We start from the raw sequence: 19,985 nt of genomic DNA on the forward strand, positions 1-19,985 counted from the left end.
AATGATGTTAAAAACCAAAATACAAAACAGCAGATGTAAACGGCAGAGCTGCCAGACTATATAAAAGACCAGGACTCCACTACTAGAGAGATTCACCTTAGATTGAAAGATACAAACAGGATGAAAGTAAAAGGATGACAAAAGATATACCATGCAAACAGTAATCACAGGAAAGCTCAAGGGGCTATATTAATATCATACAAAATAGACCTTAAGACAAGGGTACAATTACTAGAGACAAAGAAAGGCATTTCATAATGGTAAAGTTTCAATACATTGTATCTTCAAAAATATATCACTTATGAATTGCCCTAAATTATAACGGAAGAGACAATTCAACAATTATGCCAGACAGTTTAACACACATCTCAAAATAATTGAACATGTAGATAGAAAATCAGCAAGGATAAAGAATGATACTTCTATAACAGTAGGGATACTATTGACCAACTTGACCTAATTGACATTTATAAAACCATCTAATGACTGCAGAATGCACATTCTTTTCAAGTATACATGTACCATTTTCCAGGACAGACCATCTGCTATGCTACAAAACAAATACTGAAATCATACAAAATATATTTTCCAAACATAATGGAATTAAACTAGAGACCTGTATTAGTCAGCCAACGGGGTGCTGATGCAAAATACCAGAAACTGGTTGGTTTTTATAAAGGGTATTTATTTGGGGTAGGAGCTTACAGATACCAGGTCATAACACATAAGTTTCTTCCCTCACCAAAGTCTATTTGGAGCAGGATGGCTGCCGATGTCTGCAAGGGTTCAGGCTTCCTGGGTTCCTACATTCCTGGGGCTTGCTTTTCTCTGGGTTCAAGTTTCCTTTCTTCCTGGGGCTGGCTTCTGTTTTCTCTGGGAGCTTACTTCCCAGGGCTCCAGCTTAAGGCTTTAGCATCAAACTCCAACATCAGAAACCCTCAACACTGTTCTTTATAATGCCTTTTATCTATGCCCTAATCATAACTCAGTCATGCCCAGGTACAGCTTAGATTAAAAGCATAATCTGGTATCTATTTTTAGAATTCATAACCATATCAAACTGCTACAAGACCCATAAAGAAAGAAATCTCTCAAGAATTCTGAATTAAAATAATACAGTATTAAATATCCCATAGGCCAAAGAAGAAATCACAAGAAAAACAGAAAAAATACCTATGTTAAATTGAGTGACAATGAAACCACACATCCAAATTTATTGAATATAACTAAAGCAGTGGTTAGAGAAAAACTTACAGTTTTAAACACTTATACTGGAAAAGAAGAAAAGTCTCAAATTGAGAATCTAAAGTTCAGTATTAAGAAACCAGAAAAAAAAGGAGCAAATTAAACCCCAAAAAGGAGGAAGAAAATAATGAAGATAAGAGTAGAAATCAGTAAAATAGAAAAAATAGAATGCAAAAGAGAAAATCAATAAAACCAAAAGTTGGTTCTTGAACAAAATAAATATGACAAATCCATAGCTATGAAAATAAGCAAGAAAAAATTTGTCAAAATCAGAATGACAAAGGGAACATACATCACTACCAATCAGAGGAATAGAATTTCAATGGAATGTAATGAAACTTTCTGCCAAACAATTAGACAACAGATAAAATGTACAAATTCCTAGAGATACAAATGACCAAAATTTATTTAAGAAAAAAGAGAAAATTTCAACTGATCTTTAATAAGTAAAAAATTTGAAAGACTTTGACAAAGAAAAACCCATGCAAGAAGTCTTCACTGGTGAATTCTATCAAATATTTAAAGATGAAATAGTACCATTACTTCACAAACTAGTTCAGAAAATAGAGAAGGGAACAGTTCTCAATTCATTCCATGAGGACAACGTTATCTTGATATCAAAGCTAGACAAAGATATTACAAGAAAGAAAGCTACAGAACAATATCCTTCGTGAAAATACACACAAAAACCCTCATGAAAAGAGCAAACCAAATTCAGCAACATACAAAAAGGGTTATATACTATGACCAAGTGGGAGTTGCCCAGGAATACAAGGTTGGTTTAAGATCAAAAGTATAATATTGAGAAGCGGATGTGGCTCAACAGATAGAGCACCCGCCTTCCATATAGGAGGTCCAAGGGTTCGATATCCAGGGCCTCCTGGCTCGTGTGGTGAGCTGACCCAAGTGCAGTGCTGCTGTGCACAAGGAGTGCTGACCCACGCAGGGATACCCTTGCGTAAGGGTGCCCCCCACACAAGGAGTGGCCCCTGTGCAAGGAGAGCTGCCCTGCATGAAACCACAGCCCGCTCAGGAGCGGTGCCACACACACACAGAGCTGACAATGCAAGATGATGCAACAAAAAGAGACACAGATCTGCAGTGCCGCCTGATGAGAATATAAGCGGACACAGAAGAATACACAGTGAATGGACACAGAGGGCAGACAATGGGGGTGGGGGAGAAAAATAAATAAATATTAAAAAAAAAAGTATAATACAAATATACCAAATTATTAGAATATTAGAATAAAGGATTAAAACCATATGATCTTCTCAGCAGATGAAGAATAAGCATTTGATAAAATCCCATCACTCATTCATGATAAAAACACTATAAACTAGGATTAGATGGGAACGTCCTTAGCTTGATAAAGGGTATCTAAGATAAACCGACAGCTAACATATTTAATGATGAAAATCTAAATACTTTCCCCTAAGACTGGGAAAAAAGCAAGGATGTTTACTCCTCTCACTTTTATTCAACCCTGTACTGGAAGTTCTAGATAGTCCAATAAGGTAATTAAAAAAGAAATGAATGACACCCAGATTGAAAAGGAAGAAGTTAAACTGTTTTTATCTGCAGATAGCATTATGCTATATATAGGAAATCCTAAGAATTCACAAAAAATTCTACTAGAATTAATAAATTTAGTATGGTGGGGTCACAGTATACAATATCAATATTTTAAAAAATGAAGGTATTACTATATACAAACAATGAAAAATTTGAAAATGAAATCAAAACCCAATTTCATTCACAATGCAATTGCTGACAAAATACTTAAGGAATATATTTAGTAAAAGTAGAGCAAGAGTTATATATTTAAAGATTCAAACACTACTGAGGAAAATTAAAGAAGATCTAAAGACATTTCATTTTCATGTACTGCAAGACTTAGTACTGTTGAGATGGCAAGTCTCCCAATCTGTATAGATTAGTTATAAAAATTTCAGCAGGCTTTGCTGTAGAAATAAATAATAAAGTAAAGCTAAAATTTTTATACACATCCAAAGAATCTGGAATAGCAATAACAATTTTTAAGGAAGTGGATTTGGCTCAACGGATAGAGCATCCGCCTACTACATGGGAGGTCCAGGGTTCAAACCCAGGGCCTCCTGACCCATGTGATGAGCTGGCCCATGCACAGTGCTGATGTGCGCAAAGGAGTGCCAGGCCATGCAGCGGTGTCCCCTGCATAGGGGAGCCCCACGCGCAATGAGTGCGCCCTGTAAGGAGAGCGGCCCAGCGCGAAAAAAGTGCGGACTGCCCAGGAGTGGCGCCACACACACAAAGAGCTGCGCAGCAAGATGATGCAACAAGAGATACACAGATTCCCTGTGCTGCTGACAAGACTGCAAGCAGACACAGAAGAATACACAACAAATGGACACAGAAAGTAGACAACTGGGGGCGGTGGGGAAGGGGAAAGAAAAAAAAATCTTAAAAAAAAAAACATTTTTTAAAGAAGGTCAAAGTTGGAGTTCCTGTATCATCCAGTTTCAACTCAGAAAGCTGCTATAAACACTAGTATTGGCAAAAGAATAGGCAAAATAGATCAATGAAACAGAATTAAGAGTCCAGAAATAAACCCTTACATTTATGGTCATTTGATTTTTGACAAACATGTCAACATAATTCAACAAATGATACTAAAACAATTGGGTATCTATAGAAACTTTCAGACCCTTACCTTGCACCTTATAAAAAAAAATTCAAAATGGATCATAGACCTAAAAATAAGAGCTAAAACTACAAAATTTATAGAAGAAAGGTAGGAGAAAATCTTTGTGACCATGAGTTAGGCTAAGAGTTAATATGATACAACAGAAAAAGAATGATCCATTTAAAAAAAGAATAAGACAGACCATTAAAATTTAAAACTTTTGCATTTCAAAAGACATCATTAAGAAAATGAAAAGGTATAAAAAGACTGGGAGAAAATATTTGCAAAGTATGTATTTCATAAAGGACTTATAACCAGAATAAAGAACTTGCACAACTCAATAAGATAAACTTAATTAAAAATTGGACAAAAGAAGAGACATTTCATCAGAGAAGATATACAAATGGCTAATAAGCATATAAAAAGTGATTAAAAGCAATAGTCATTAGGGAAATGCAAATTAAACTACAATGAAATACCATTGCACAGCCAGGACAATGGCTATAATTGAAAAGACAAATACCAAATGCTGACGAGGATGTGGAGAAAAGGAAACTCTCAAAATACTGCTGATGTGAATGTTTTAGCCACTCTAAAACAGACTGTCAATTTCTTAAATAAGTTAAACATAAATGTTTCACATGACAAAACATTTCACTCCTAGAGATTGACCCAAGAGAAATGAAAATACGTGATGACCACACATGCCTTCCACAAGATTGTTCACAGCAGCATGATTCATAATAGCAGAAAACTAGAAACAATCCAAATGTCCATCAACTGGTGACTGGATTAACAAAATGTGGTATATCTATAAAATGTAAAACCATTCAGTAATACAAGGGAATGAAATACTGATAGATACTATAACATGCATGGATGAACCTCAAAAATATTAACTAAGTCAAAGAAGCCAGGTGTCAAAGATTACGCACATAAACATATATTATTTTTTTTGGTATCATTCTATTTACATGAATTATCCTGAAAAGGTAAAGTTGTAGAGACTGAAAGTAGACAGTTGCTGTTGGAGGTTGGGTGTACAGACTGATTACAAATAAGCTTACAGAAATTTTTCTGAGGTGATGAAAATATTCTAAACTTTGTAATGATGACAGCATAACCATATAAATTTATTCAAAATTATTAAACTATATATTTATAATGAGTGAATTTTATGGATGAAAATTTTACCTCAATAAAGATGTTTAAAAAGAGCTAGGACATTCACTCTAATACAAAGAACTGACTCACTTTAATTGAAAAACATTACAAACCTATGAATTAAACGTTCCATTTAAACACCATTAACATTTGAGAAAAAAACTAGTATAATCTATTATTACCAAATCTATTTTGTGACTCTAGCCTATTGCTTCAAGAAATAGGCCACTTTAATACGTCAATTAATGTAATTTGAGTAGCATTGAGCATGAGCTGAATTATCTCTGAAGATAAGATCTAAATGTAATTCTGTGAGTTCTCTACTTTGACACTTAGTTGGAATACAAAATGTATTTTATATGCAGTAAAGTCATTTTCTTTTTGTTTATGTAATAGTATAAATAGAGAAAAATGCAGGATTTATGTTCAGGGATTCATCAACTGTATGAACTGTATTAATTTTCCTTTTTGTAACTTAACTAGTATTTCAATGAAAGAAACCTTTGACTTAACCATTAAAAAAGCTTTCTGTGTAAAACTGCCATAGTCTGAAGTTATAATATTTTGCTGTGTGCAATTCCATTTAAGAAACAATGTAGTTATTGTACTGCATTATTTGTTCTTCTTTTCATGTGATATATAATACAGCACTTACCCTGCTTTCTTCTAGACTATCAAATGGACCTGGGGGATCATCCAGACAAAGAAATTCTCTCACTGCAAGGCTTTTCAAAGAAAGAAAGAAAGAAAGAAAGAAAAAAGCTAGAGTAAAATTAAGTTTATAAAAGATAGCAAAAAAGTAGAAGTCACATTGAAGCTACATAGTGTTTTAAAGCCAGTTTGTTCTGCTGATATACCAAAATAGGCAACTTTGTGTTTTTATATAAGTAACCAAACATAAATATCAAATCTATAGAAAATACAAAGGTTATAAGTTGTTTTCTAAGATCTTATGAATATAAATAGAATTTGGGAATTTGTTACACAAAAATATGACATAAGATATAATTCCGATAATGGTACAAGAGATCAGTTAAAATGTCAAACAGTCTCTTATTTTTAAGAAAATGACTCAAAGAATTATTAGTCTGAACTAAACTAACAAAGTCACTATCCTGCTATGAATAAATACAATTTCTAACTTGTACTTCAACTGTTTCTTTTGGTGGATGCTTCTAAAGTACCTGAAAAGCATTTACTTGTAAGCAAAGTTAAAGATTTTCATTGCAATCTTATTTATATTAGTTTATTTAAATATTTTCTCCAGATAGTTTAAGAGAAAAAAACCTGATCATCCCATTTATGAACTGCCATACATTTTCAAAATAATAGAATGAATTAATATGGTACTATATATACACTTCACAATAGTCAGAAATTAAGAAGATAGATAACCAAACCTCCTTGTAACCGTCCTGTAGTATCCCTCTTTCTAAAAAGCAATTTTGGATTAAGAAACAACTCTATATTCACTTTAAAATATAAATGTTGAGTCTTAATTTCTTTTTTAATTGTAAAAGAGTAAGAAAATAATTTCTTGATGTCTAACATAAAGGTGAGGTCAACCTATGCTGAAAAGGGTATAGGGTTTTTGGGTTCAAACAGTCAGAGAGATTGATGATGAAAGGGGATGGTCACGGAGAGATAAATATGATTTTTAGTGGAAAGTTTCCTAAAGAAAAGCCAGTAGGGAACTGATACAGAAAAGTGGTGTTAAGATAATAGTCAATTTGTGTGGTACTACACTAATGGAAGAAGCTGTTGTGGGAAAAGTGGGGGGGATATGGGGAATGGGGCATACGGGGATCTCCTATACATATATATATTTAAAAGATTTATTTATTTCTCCCCCCACCCCATTCCCCCCGTTGTCTGCTCTGTGTCCATTTGCTGTGTGTTCTTCTCTGTCTGCTTGTATTCTCATTAGGCGGCTCTGGCAACCTGGGAGCCTTCCGGAATGGGAGAGAGGCAATTAATCTCTTGCGCCACCTCAACTCCCTGGTTCTGCTATGTCTTCTTTTTTTTTAAATAGAATATTGCACCTTTATCTATCTCTCTCTCTCTCTCTCCCCTCTTCTGCCCCCCAGTTCTCTGTGTCCATTTGCTTAGTGTTCTTCTTTGTCTGCTTCTGTTGTTGTCAGCAGCACAGGAATCTGTGTTTCTTTTTGTTGCATCATCTGGTTTTCAGCTCTCCGTGTGTGCAGCGCCATTCCTGGACAGGCTGCATTTTCTTTCGCGCTGGGCGGCTCTTCTTACGGGGCACATTCCTTGCGTGTGTAGCTCCCCTATGTGGGGACACTCCTGCGTAGCATGGCACTCCTTGCATGCATCAGCACTGCGTGTGAACCAGCTCCACACGGGTCGAGGAGGCCTGGGGTTTGAACTGTGGACCTCCCGTGTGGTAGAAGGACACCCTAACCACTGGGCCAAGTCCGCTTCCCTGCTATGTCTTCTTATCTTCTCTCCTTTGTGTCTCTTGTTGCATTATCTTGTTGCACCAGCTCTCCACGTTGGCCGGCACTCCTGCGCAGGGTGGTTTTTCTGTGCTGGGTGGCATTCCCATGCAGGGCAGCACTCCGCGTGGGCCAGCTCGCCCTCACCAGGAGGCCCTGGGCATTGGACCCTGGACCTCCTATATGGCAGATGGGAGCCCTATTGGTTGTGCCACATCTGTTTCCCTCCTATATATATATATATATATTTTTTTTAAAGATTTATTTAATTTTCCCCCCTCCCCTGGTTGTCTGTTCTTGGTGTCTATTTGCTGCGTCTTGTTTCTTTGTCCGCTTCTGTTGTCGTCAGCGGCACGGGAAGTGTGGGCGGCGCCATTCCTGGGCAGGCTGCTCTTTCTTTTCAAGCTGGGCGGCTCTCCTCACGGGCGCACTCCTTGCGCGTGGGGCTCCCCCACGCGGGGGACACCCTTGCGTGGCACGGCACTCCTTGCGCGCATCAGCACTGCGCATGGCCAGCTCCACATGGGTCAAGGAGGCCCGGGGTTTGAACCGCGGACCTCCCATATGGTAGACGGACGCCCTAACCACTGGGCCAAAGTCCGTTTCCCCTATACATATATATATATATATATATATATATATATTTTAAAGATTTATTTATTTAATTCCCCTCCTCCCCTGGTTGTCTGTTCTTGGTGTCTATTTGCTGCGTCTTATTTCTTTGTCCGCTTCTGTTGTCGTCAGCGGCACGGGAAGTGTGGGCGGCACCATTCCTCGGCAGGCTGCTCTTTCTTTTCACGCTGGGTGGCTTTCCTCACGGGCGCACTCCTTGCGCGTGGGGCTCCCCCACGCGGGGGACACCCCTTTGTGGCAGGGCACTCCTTGCGCGCATCAGCGCTGCGCATGGCCAGCTCCACACGGGTCAAGGAGGCCCGGGGTTGGGAAACGGACTTTGGCCCAGTGGTTAGGGCGTCCGTCTACCATATGGGAGGTCCGCGGTTCAAGCCCCGGGGCCTCCTTGACCCATGTGGAGCTGGCCCATGCGCAGTGCTGATGCGCGCAAGGAGTGCCGTGCTACACAGGGGTGTCCCCCGCGTAGGGGAGCCCCACGCACAAGGAGTGCACCCATAAGGAGAGCCGCCCAGCGCGAAGGAGGGAGCAGCCTGCCGAGGAATGGCGCCGCCCACACTTCCCGTGCCGCTGACGACAACAGAAGCGGACAAAGAAACAAGACGCAGCAAAAAGACACAGAAAACAGACAACCGGGGGAGGGGAGGGGAATTAAATAAATAAAAATAAATCTTTAAAAAAAAAAAAAAAAAAAAGGAGGCCCGGGGTTTGAACCGCGGACCTCCCATATGGTAGACGGATGCCCTAACCACTGGGCCAAAGTCCGTTTCCCCAAAAATTTGTTTTGGTTCAATAAATATCTATTGAATGTATGCCCTGGTTCTACTCAGTGATTTTCTATATATTATCAGTGTATGATTTATAAACAAATCAAGTGAATTAAAAGCCAAAGTCTATAGACTATTGTTTTTTATTACCATTTTTATTAAATGGTATGAGGATTAAATATGTTAATCAAAAAAAGTTGTATTCTCTTTTTTTAACTTGCTCACTGTTAGGTTCAACATAAGCCCTTCATCTGTCAACCTTTAAAACTTTTGCTTGCATTTGACTATGACAATGAATATGTAAGAAGCACATCAGGATAGGAGAGAAAGCTATCTAAGAAAATCTAACAATCTGGAATTAAAGGGTAAAAGATTCTATATCTGTCTATTCTTTATATTTATCTAGAGTATCTCTTTTTTGTTGTTGTCTTTATTAATTTTTTTAATGTTACATTAAAAAAATATAAGGTGCCCATATACCCTAGAGTATCTCTTAGTGTGTTTGGAAAAACTTTTAAAATTGTAATCAGTTGACTTAATTTGCCTGAAGATAAGGAGACCACTGATGGTTTGCTTTAGCATTGTTTTTTTATCAGAGCAACTTTGTTCTATGAATTTCAACTTCCTTGATTCTCCTGAAAAAGGTTTCTTTAAGAGTTTTAATGCATTTTTAAATTATACTCTCCCACTTACTATACAATATATCAAGTTATATAATAACCTCACTATTTCTAACTTCAAAATCTCCATGAACTATTTCATCCAGTAATCCTTTGCCTTCTATTACTACTTTTTCCTTCTTTTTCTCCTTCATAGATACATTTACATTTTATAATTTTTTTAAAGGCCAGTGATTTAATAATAAAACATGCTGTCAAAATCCTTATTTTAAAGGGAAAAAACCCATTAAGTAATGTCTACAATTAATTAAAAGGCCAATCAAGAACTAAGTTAAAAAATGTACCAAAAACACTAGACACCAATTCTGTCAAAATCAAATTAAGCACACACATAAAAAAATCACTGCATAAAAACACCAAGGGATTGAAGATAAAAATAATAGATCAGTTAATATTTCTCTTCAGTATTCTCTACTGGTCAAAAGTAAATAACAAAAAATGGACTATTAAGTACAACCATAAGGCTAAGGACCTAGGGATCAAAGCACATGAGTGAAGTGCGCGGTACAGAGACTGGGGTAGGTGTGTGTGAAGCTGAAGGACTCTAATCCTTAGCATCCTGTGGATGTGATGGCCTGACAGTGGAGTTCTAGTTTAGACTTTTTCACCTAAATCAAGGGTTCTTAACCAAGATTTTAGGGGGTCCGGGAACTTGAATTGAAAAAAAAAAATCAACTTATTTTCTTTGTTTTCTCTGCCCTCTAACTGAAATCTAGGATTTCCTTCACTTATGAATGTATGCAATAAATAAATTACAATACTATACATTTCACCTGACTGGCAAAAGGTCCATGGAACAAAAAAGGTTACGAACCCCTGACCTAGATGCTTTTATTTAACAGCCCACTGGTGTCCCTGCTTTCAATTTTGTTCCTTTCAATCCAGAATATTTACAAAACAAGTGTTTCTTTTTATGTCAAACCCAGCTTAATAAAAATCCATCTGTAGTTCCTCTAGCAAGAGGGAACAAAGCCAAATTCTTGATTTTGGCATAAAGAACCTGTCTTCATTTAAGTTTCAACTTCCTCTTATTTCACACTCCAGCAATAGTCTCCTCATGCCTGCAATGGCATTTCCTGCCTCCATGCCTTTGCTCATGCTTGCTGCTATTGTCCATGCACATCCTTCCCACCTCTACCTGGCTACTTCTTACTCAGTCTTTAGGACTGAGCTATTATTTCTTCCTAGAAGATACCTCTGACTAAACCCTCTTTCCCTGTCCATCACTAGATGTTGTCTAGTAGTACCATCCTAACTTGTAGTCATCCCTTTCATGGGACTTACTATACTATATTATTAGTATTGTCTGCCTTCTAAGCAGTCTGTTCCACATAAAGGTAGATGACAAATTCCTGGACTGTGCAGACCATATCCAAATCAAATAACACAGAATAATAGTATAAAAATTCAGTAAATAATGGATTACTTCTTATAAATTTTGCAGTTAGAAAGTAAAATTAGGGAAGCAGACTTGGCCCAATGGATAGGGTGTCCACCTACCATACAGGAGGTCTGCGGTTCAAATCCCGGGCCTCCTTGACCCATGTGGAGCTGGCAATGCTGATGCGTGCAAGGAGTGCCATGCCACGCAGGGGTGTCCCCCGTGTAGAGGAGCCCCACGTGCAAGAAGTGTGCCCCATAAGGAGAGCCACACAGCACGAAAGAAAGTGCAGTCTGCCGAAGAATGGTTCTGCAAACATGGAGAGCTGATACAACAAGATGACACAACAAAAAGAAACACAGGTTCCCAATGCCGCTGCTAAGGATAGAAGTGGTAACAGAAGAACACACAATGAATGGACACAGAGAGCAGACAACTGGGGGGGGGGGGGGGAGTGTGTGGAAGGGGAGAGAAATAAATAAAAACTAAATCTTTAAAAAGAAAAAAAGTAAAATTAATGAAGCTAAGAGCATGAGAGCACATTTCTATTCACTGCATATATACAATGTAAATACTATCATATAATTCTCAAATTTGAGATGGATTTTAGTTTTCAATAGATACTGCCACTTTCACGAGGTAAGGCAAAAAGACTTACTGCCTCTTTGCTTGTGGTTTTCTTTTCTTGATTTTGGCTGAGAATATTCCATGTCTGTACTCTTGCAGAATTACAATGAAATGTGACAAGAGTACAAACTGGCAATAGCTTTCATGTATTACATGGAAATCAGGAACTAACAGTGCATTGTCTTGTAGTCTCAAATGGCTCACAACAGGAATAAGAAAGACCAAAAGTCTTAAGGGTTAAAAAAAGGTTAGACTCTGCCTATTTCTTATGCTGTGACTTTCAGATTGATAAAGAAGCACAACAAAAAGAACAGAATAGGAAAAACGTAGAGAAAGGGAATTTTTAGAGAATACCTAACCCAATCACTTTCTTTTCCAAATGAAAACAAGTATAAAATCAGTTAAGCAATTTGTCTAAAATTATTTCACTACTAAGCTCACAGAATTGAGTTATGTGCATGGTCTTGGAGACCCAATTTAATTAGGTAAGTGTTGACTTTACAACATGTTTTGTGATTTTTGTAATTGAATTTCTACCAAACTAACTTAAAAAAAAAAAAAGATTTATTTATTTCTCCCCCCTCCCTCCATTGTCTGCTCTCTGTGTCCATTCGCTGTGTGTTCTTGTGTCTGCTTGTATTCTCATTAGGCAGTTCTGGGAACCAATCTTGGGATCTTCCGGAATGGAAGAGAGGTGATCATTCTCTTGTGCCACCTCAGCTCCTTGGTCTGCTGTGTCTCTTATTGTCTCTCCTCTGTGTCTCTTTTGGTTGAGTCATCTTGCTACATCAGCTCTCCGTGTAGGCCAGCACTCCTGAGTGGGGCAGCACACGCATGGGCCAGCTTGCTACATGGGCCAGGTTGCCTTCACCAGGAGGCCCTGGGTATTGAACTCTGGATCTCCTATATGGTAGATGGGAGCCCAATTGCTTGAGCCACATCTGCTTCCTCAAACTAACATTTTGTAACCAAAATCATCCAACCAACCTTAGTAATAATGTGTTGCTTCTTATGAGATGCTATTCACTATATGAGCTACTCCATTTATAACTGAATTCTCCTTCATTTTATAAAATACTAATACTTATCCAAATTCTCTTGATAATATCCTTATAAATAACAAAGGTTTCTGTGAGAGGAAGATCAAGTTGAAAAGCATAAAAAATAATTATTGCTAAGTATTTTTGTTCAAGAATTACAGATTATTGAATTTTTCAAGTGGAAGAGACCTAAGAAGTCACAGCTTTAAATGGCATAATTACTTCTTATCTGAGAAATAGTGCCTTCCTCTAACTTTTCACTATTGTACCTCGTTCTACATTTTAACCTTGTTTTCAAAATGAGGTCAGCAGTAGTCAGCATTACCTAGAAACCTGTTAGAAATGCAGAATCTTTACCCCAGGCCTACTAAATCAGGATGTACATTTTAACAAGATTCCAGGTAATTCAAATGAGCACTAGAGATTTAGAAGCATGGCACTGAAAATAAATATAATTATTTTAATCCTTCTTCTCATTATAAACTTAGGTGAAGATGGCTATCATATCCTTCAAGTTCTTTTACTTTTAACGGGTAAATATTCTCAGTTCATTCAGTTGTCCCCTCATATGTTTGGACCCTTTTTTTTTTTTTTTTTTTACTATGAATTGCTGTTAATTCAGATTCATCTTGAACATTTTTTTTTTACAGATGTAGAATTTAAGACACTGAAACCTTTACAGATAATTGAAATATGGGAAAAACATGTAATTTTAAGCACTGAATTTTAAAGAATTAAAAAGGAGGAAAACTACAATATAAACTATAATCCATGTGGTGTAGCAGTGCTCTAAAATGTATTCACCATATGCAGTGAATGTGCTACACTGATGAAAGAAGTTATTGATGTGGGAGAAGTTGGGGGGGGGGAACTGGGGTATATGGGAACCAGTTATATTTTTTAATGTAACATTTTGTGTGATTTATATATCTTTAAGAAAAAGAATAAACAAATTTGCCAAAAAAAGGAAGAAAAATTTAGTATGATGAGATACGTACAATACCTCTGAAAAGAGAACAGTAAAATATTTGCTCTACTAATTAATAATGTAACAATTTCAAAGTAGCACAAGGCAGCAAAATAAAAAGCTATATTTTAACTATAAAATATTGTACAATAAAGACTATTTTCTTTATGCATCTTTACATATCATTCACCTTGACAAACCAAGTTGCATGTTATAGGACCTGTATTTTCTTGTTTCTGCATTTTGATTGATATATCTTCTCATCTGGAAAGTACTTCACCATCTTTCTGCCAGTCCAAATCTTACTAATTCTTTAAAATCCAGTTTAAATGTCAGTCTCTAGGAAGCCTCTTTCAACTCTCCCAGGCAAAACTTCTCGCTCTCTTCCTTCTCTAAGAGAGATCTAACTCTCTATCGTTATAGTTATTTTGGACATGACAATAGGATCAGCATCTAATTCATCTTTGTATAGTCATAACACCTAATATATAGTAGTCCTAAATACATATTTACTGAACAAATATTACCTTTAATAAATCCTTTTATCAAGGAAATATTAACCTTTTTATCTGCTTTCCTACTTTACATTTTCAAATGCATCTGAAAATTATTCTCTTAAAATATTCAAATCAATAGTCCTTAATATCAACTTAGATCTTATTTTTCTTCTGTTTCAGCCTTGTTCCAGTTATAGAAGCTATAATATTAAGAACTGCCAGTTGTGTGGCAAGCTTTTAGTCAACGTGATGTTGAAGAAATAATTGTGCTGTAAGGTGCTAAGGATATCAAAAAGGAAAGTGAAAGAACTGTATAAAGAATTAATATCAAATAAATATTTTGCCATATAAAGATAGTAACCATTTTCATGCTGCTATTCTAACTCTAACAGGATACTAACATGTATACTGGTAGGTAACGTACAACCAACTGATATTTTAAGAAGTGATTCTTAAATGTAGTTCTATGTTTTCACAAAGAGGTGTGAAGGAATTTTTTCTTTTTCCTCTTAAGGATTTTTCCTTTTCTTTTCAACTGTAAAAAAAATAAAGGAAGCTTTTTTTCAATTTTCTCCTACAGTTTTAGATACAAGTAAGCTTTTGTCTGGTTAAGTGCATTATGAACCAACGACTGTTTTAATTTAGACTGTGAAGCTTTTAACATCCTTGCTGTGTAGTACATACAATAGTAGTAGCAACATTAATAGTAAATCATTGAGGTAATTCAGCTCTAGAAATAAAATAGGCGTTTATTTTATAGAAGGAACAGTACTGAGGTGTTGGGTGATATTTCTGGGGTATAATCAATCCCCTCCAAAATGCAGGGAATTACTATTTCTGTCTTAAAGAAATAACCTTCAATTAACAAATAGTTGTTTGGCAACCTCAAACTTCTACATATCTTCTAATTATTTGTTTCTGACTCATATCCATCTTCCTACCCAGAATCTTAATCTGGTCCTCAAGGCTCATGAATCTGATGTCCTCCTTTCAGTGTTGCCTAATCATTGCAAATAGCAATAACCTTCCTCTTCTCAGTTCCTCCTACTTTTATAATCTGTATCATATCATGCTGCATTTTATAAACCCCATTGTATTGTTTAAATGGAATCTTAATTTCTCCAAATGAATTCTAAGACTAATGAGTATACTCTTAAGTTTCTTTTATACACCTCTTAGCATGGTATAGGGCAAATGCTTAAGATACAAATGAATAACTTTTCCTCCCCACCTGTCCCTCAATTTTTAAACAATAATTTATTAAGAAACATATTGAACTATGTAATAAAAAAATGCTACCTATCAAGCATAAAAAAGGCATAATGAACAAGGCTTAAGCACCTTATTTTGAATTGGATTTAATTTAACTGCATTCCATAAATATCTAACAGTGAAAGTAGGAAGGCAAATATATCTGAGGCACACTAGATGCTTTCATACAACACTTTCTAGGAATGTCACGTGAAGTGTTCCCCCAACTTACCTGACCATGGGATCTTTCTTGCCCTGAAACATGTTATTTATGAATCGTACACCACCAATGCCACTGTTCTGAGGCATACAGTTGTAGAAACGACAGGATCTTGAATGTTCCTAGCAAATGCCTAGCTAATTACCAAAATTTAAAGAAAAGCTGCACTAGAATATTTCAATTAAGATAAACTTTCACTATTTAAAAAGTCATGAAATCACAAAATGAGCTTATTAACTTGGTTCATATTATCTCAGATTAAAACAGCATATAATAAAAAATAGTATATAATCACTTGTAGAATAAATTTGATTTTAATTCACTACGTTTTCAACATAGAGATATATAGGTCTACTGAATAAGGACAAAAGTAAGGGGATAGGATGTGTTGACTTCTTAGTTATAACAGTTGTATTTTCATGGTATGGTATAAAATATATTTTCTTCAAAGGCTTTTTCTATTATTTTAGTGTTTGTTGGGTTTTATTCCTGCTCTCTGTACCTGAATTAACATAAGTCTTTTTTCTTCTTTTATTTAGAGCTCATTAAAAATACTGAAAAGTAGGGAGCATCCATGTTCCCATCACCTAGAATGCTAAGTTTTGACATATTTGCTTCATTCTTTTTTTCTAAATAAACAGCGTAACAGTGGGTCAATGGTTCAGTCATTTAATAAACACTTCTTGAGCATCTACTCTTTATTAGGCACTGGACATTGAATGGTAAGTAAAACAAGATACACAATTTGCTGCTTTGTACCTAGTTCTTTTAGGAGAGGAATTTTTAGTATACTAAAGAGATATGGGCAAGGATATCAAGAACCCATTAAACCTAGGTAGCACACATTAAGAAGCAAGGTATGTATGCACACTTACATGTGTGTTATGTATAACACAAGGTGATGCACATGAAAGATGGACAAAAAGAGGGTAAGAAAAGTGAGACAGCAGGGGTTATCAATTGTTTCCCATCCTTAGATGAAAAACTAGGGATAGTTACAGATGGAGGTATCTATTCAACATGCTACTGCTACATTAGATGCCCGACTGAGTTTAAATCATAAAGCAATTTTCCTATAAATATGTTCAGAAGCAAAGAAACCCATATAGAACTCTTCTCTACCTTTTAAAAATGGTTTTTAGCCTTCTATATAAATTAAGCCAACTTCATAAGTTGCATATTTTGTAATGTTAGAGAAATAGAATGATTATTGTCAAAATTATATAGTGTCATATTAACCAAAAGTTATTAATATGTGAGCTCATTTTGTTTAAATAATTGTTTAAATACTAAATACTAAAACCAAGGTTACTGTTGGGTGGTTTGAGTAAATGGTATACTGAATTTTAACTTTGCTGACTTTTAAAAAACTTTTTATAAAAAGCAACCACCAAGTAAAGTCCTTACAGAAAAAAAGCAAGAAAATCCCATGTAACACCTTACCAGAGAGGACAAATAAATATATTCCTACGCCATATTCTATACTTGAGTAACTATATTCTCAGATTTATTCTTTAGTTTAAACCTGTTGTTTGAATGTTTTTTAAATTTCTTATTTCAATATGTTACATACCAGTTAGCAATGTCCTTGTGGGCTACTAAATTTTGAAGAAACGCCTGTAATCCTAACTGTCTTTCTTCTAAGAAGTCAGCATTGTAATTATCTTTAAACCAGCGTTTTGGTGGAAGTGCTAATCGAAACCCTGGGAACATCTCCTTTAACTGAAAAAGAAGAAAAAAGAAAATATCATGTTCAACTCAATTATATCAATTCTACAAAAATCTAGCCTATTATGTTGAAATCAGCTTAAAACAAAGAATTCAGCTAAGCCTTTTACATATTGTTTTATTTCTTGATTTCTACCACTTATGTATAGATGGAGTTGCAGTTGTTCCACATCCTTGTCAACATTTGATGTTTTCAGTCTTTTTAATGTTAGCCATTCTAGTGGGTGTAGAGTAGTATTTCACTGTGGGTTTAATTTACATTTTTCTGTTGACAAATGATATTGAACATCTTCTCATGTGCTTATTTGCATTTGTACATCTTCTTTGGTGAATCATCTATTTGAATTTTATGATCTCCCTTTCCAACCCTTCTTAAAATTGGCTTGTCTTCATATTATGACTTGTAGGAGTTCTTTATATATTCTAAGTCCTTTATCAGATATATGTATTGTAAATATTTTCTCCCAGACCGTGGCCTGACTTTGCTTTCTGACTTTCATTTTATAAACAAAGTCTTAAGAGAGCAGATGTATTTATTGCCTCCCCCCACCCCTGAGATGGGTCCCTTGTCTGTCTGCTCATTGTTTGTGCTCGTTGTCTGCTTGCCTTTTTTTTTTTTTTTTAATTTCTCTCCCCTTCCACCTCCCCAGTTGTCTGTTCTCTGTGTCTATTTGCTGCATGTTCTTTTTTTGTCCGCTTTCTGTTGTCGTCAGCGGCATGGGAATCTGTGTTTCTTTTTGTTGCGTCATCTTGCTGCATCAGCTGTGTGTGTGTGCAGCGCCACTCCTGGGCAGGCTGCACTTTCTTTCATGCTGGGTGGCTCTCCCTATGGGGCGCACTCCTTGCATGTGGGACTCCCCTACGCAGGGGGCACCCCTGCGTGGCATGGCACTCCTTGCGCGCATCAGCACTGCGTATAGGCCAGCTCCACATGGGTCAAGGAGGCCTGGGATTTGAACCGTGGGCCTCCCATGTGGTAGACAGACACCCTATCCACTGGGCCAAGTCTGCTTCCCTCTGCTTGTCTTCTTTAGGAAGCACTGGAAACGGAACCCAGGACCTCCCATGTGGGAGGCAGTTGCCCAACTGCTTGAGCCACATCCATTCCCTGCTTGTTTCATCTGCTCATTGCGTCAAATTGTTGCATCTGTTCATTTTCTTTATGAGACACCAGACACTGAACCCAGGACCTCCCATGTGGGGGGCAGGCACCTGACTGCTTGAGCTACAACTGCTATTTTTTTATTTTTAAAATATTTATTTATTTACACCCCCCCTGCCACTTACACGCACTGTCTACTCTCTGTGTCCACTTGATGTGCCTTCTTCTACGACTGCTTATCTTCTCTTCTCATCCTTCTTTAGGAGGCATCGGGAACCAATCCCAGGAACTTCTGACATGGGAGAGGCACTCAATCGTTGAGCCTCCTCAGCTCCCTGGTTTGTTGTGTCTCTCATTGTCTCTCCTCTGTGTCTATTTTTTTGATGCATTATCTTGTTGTGTCAGTTCTCTGCGCAGGTCCTATTTATTTTTAATGTTATTATCATTTTTTTTCTGCTATGGCTTGTACTTTTTTAGATACTATGAATCTTTGCTTGACCCAATGTTGCAAGGATTTCTATGTTTGTTTTCTTTGACAAGTTTAACAGTTTCAGCATATTTTGGTTTATGATTCATTTTGCATTTCAGCTTTAATTTTACTTTCCTTGGGAAGCCTTTTCCAACCTTCTAGCCTTGGTTAAGTCTCACTTTATATTCTTGTGTCTACTTGACCAGGTTATGGAGTCCAGTTGTTTGGTCAAACAAGCACTTACCTGATTTTTACTGAAAGGATATTTCCTGGATTTAAATCATCAGTCAATTGATTGCACCCATGGCTGATTACATCTACAATAAACTGAGGAGATGAGATGGCCTTCAACAATGAAGGATATCTCACCCAATCAGATGAACGTCTTTAAAGGAGAAGTGATGATTTCAGAAGTCAGAAGAGAGAATTTCCATCTCTACTTCAGCCAGTCAACTTCTCCCTGGGAATTCATCAAAAGTGTTCATCAGAGTTCCCAGCTTGCAGCCTGAACTACGGAAATTTGGACTTGTCCCTTTCTACAATTTTGTAAGCCAATTCTTATTAAAAAACTCTTAATATTTACATAATATACATATATACACACACAAAATACATTCATACACACACACACACACACACACATCCTATCAGTTCTGTTTCTCCAGAGAATCCTAAATAGATTTTGGTACCAGGAGTGGAGGCAAGGGTGGTGATTCCCTCCACATCACCATTTAACTCTCCTCTATTTGGCCTATGCAGAAAACAGGTGGATCTTGGAGGATGACAGCGGATTATCGAAAACTTAACCTGGTGGTGATTCTAATTGCAGCTGCTGTTGCAGATGTGGTATCATTCCTTGAGCAAATCAACACAGCTGGTATGCAGTTATTGATCTGGCAAATGCTTTTTTTTCTCAATTGCTCTTAGTAAAGATCACCAAAACCAGTTTGCTTTCAGGTGGCAAGACTAGCAATACACCTTCACTACTTCAGGGGCATATCAACACTCCAGACCTGTGTCATAACTAGTCTGCAGTGACCTTGATTGTCTCTCCCTCCCACAAGACATCACACTGGTCCAATGATTTGATGGTATCATG

The 19,985-nt window shown here is 36.8% G+C and overlaps 1 protein-coding gene across 1 annotated transcript in view; it reads right to left on the minus strand.

The window, feature by feature from the left end:
* SNX16 (sorting nexin 16) overlaps window positions 1-19,985 on the minus strand; it is a 54,898-nt gene that overhangs the window by 14,215 nt on the left and 20,698 nt on the right. The window contains exons 4-5 of the mRNA XM_004479117.5: window positions 17,161-17,309; window positions 5,730-5,799 (exon numbers count right to left, since the gene is read on the minus strand). Coding sequence (XP_004479174.2) covers window positions 5,730-5,799; window positions 17,161-17,309 — 219 coding nt within the window. The remainder of the gene's footprint in view (window positions 1-5,729; window positions 5,800-17,160; window positions 17,310-19,985) is intronic.

The sequence above is a fragment of the Dasypus novemcinctus genome, chromosome 14 (genome assembly GCF_030445035.2).
Source record: "Dasypus novemcinctus isolate mDasNov1 chromosome 14, mDasNov1.1.hap2, whole genome shotgun sequence".
NCBI lineage: Eukaryota > Metazoa > Chordata > Mammalia > Cingulata > Dasypodidae > Dasypus > Dasypus novemcinctus.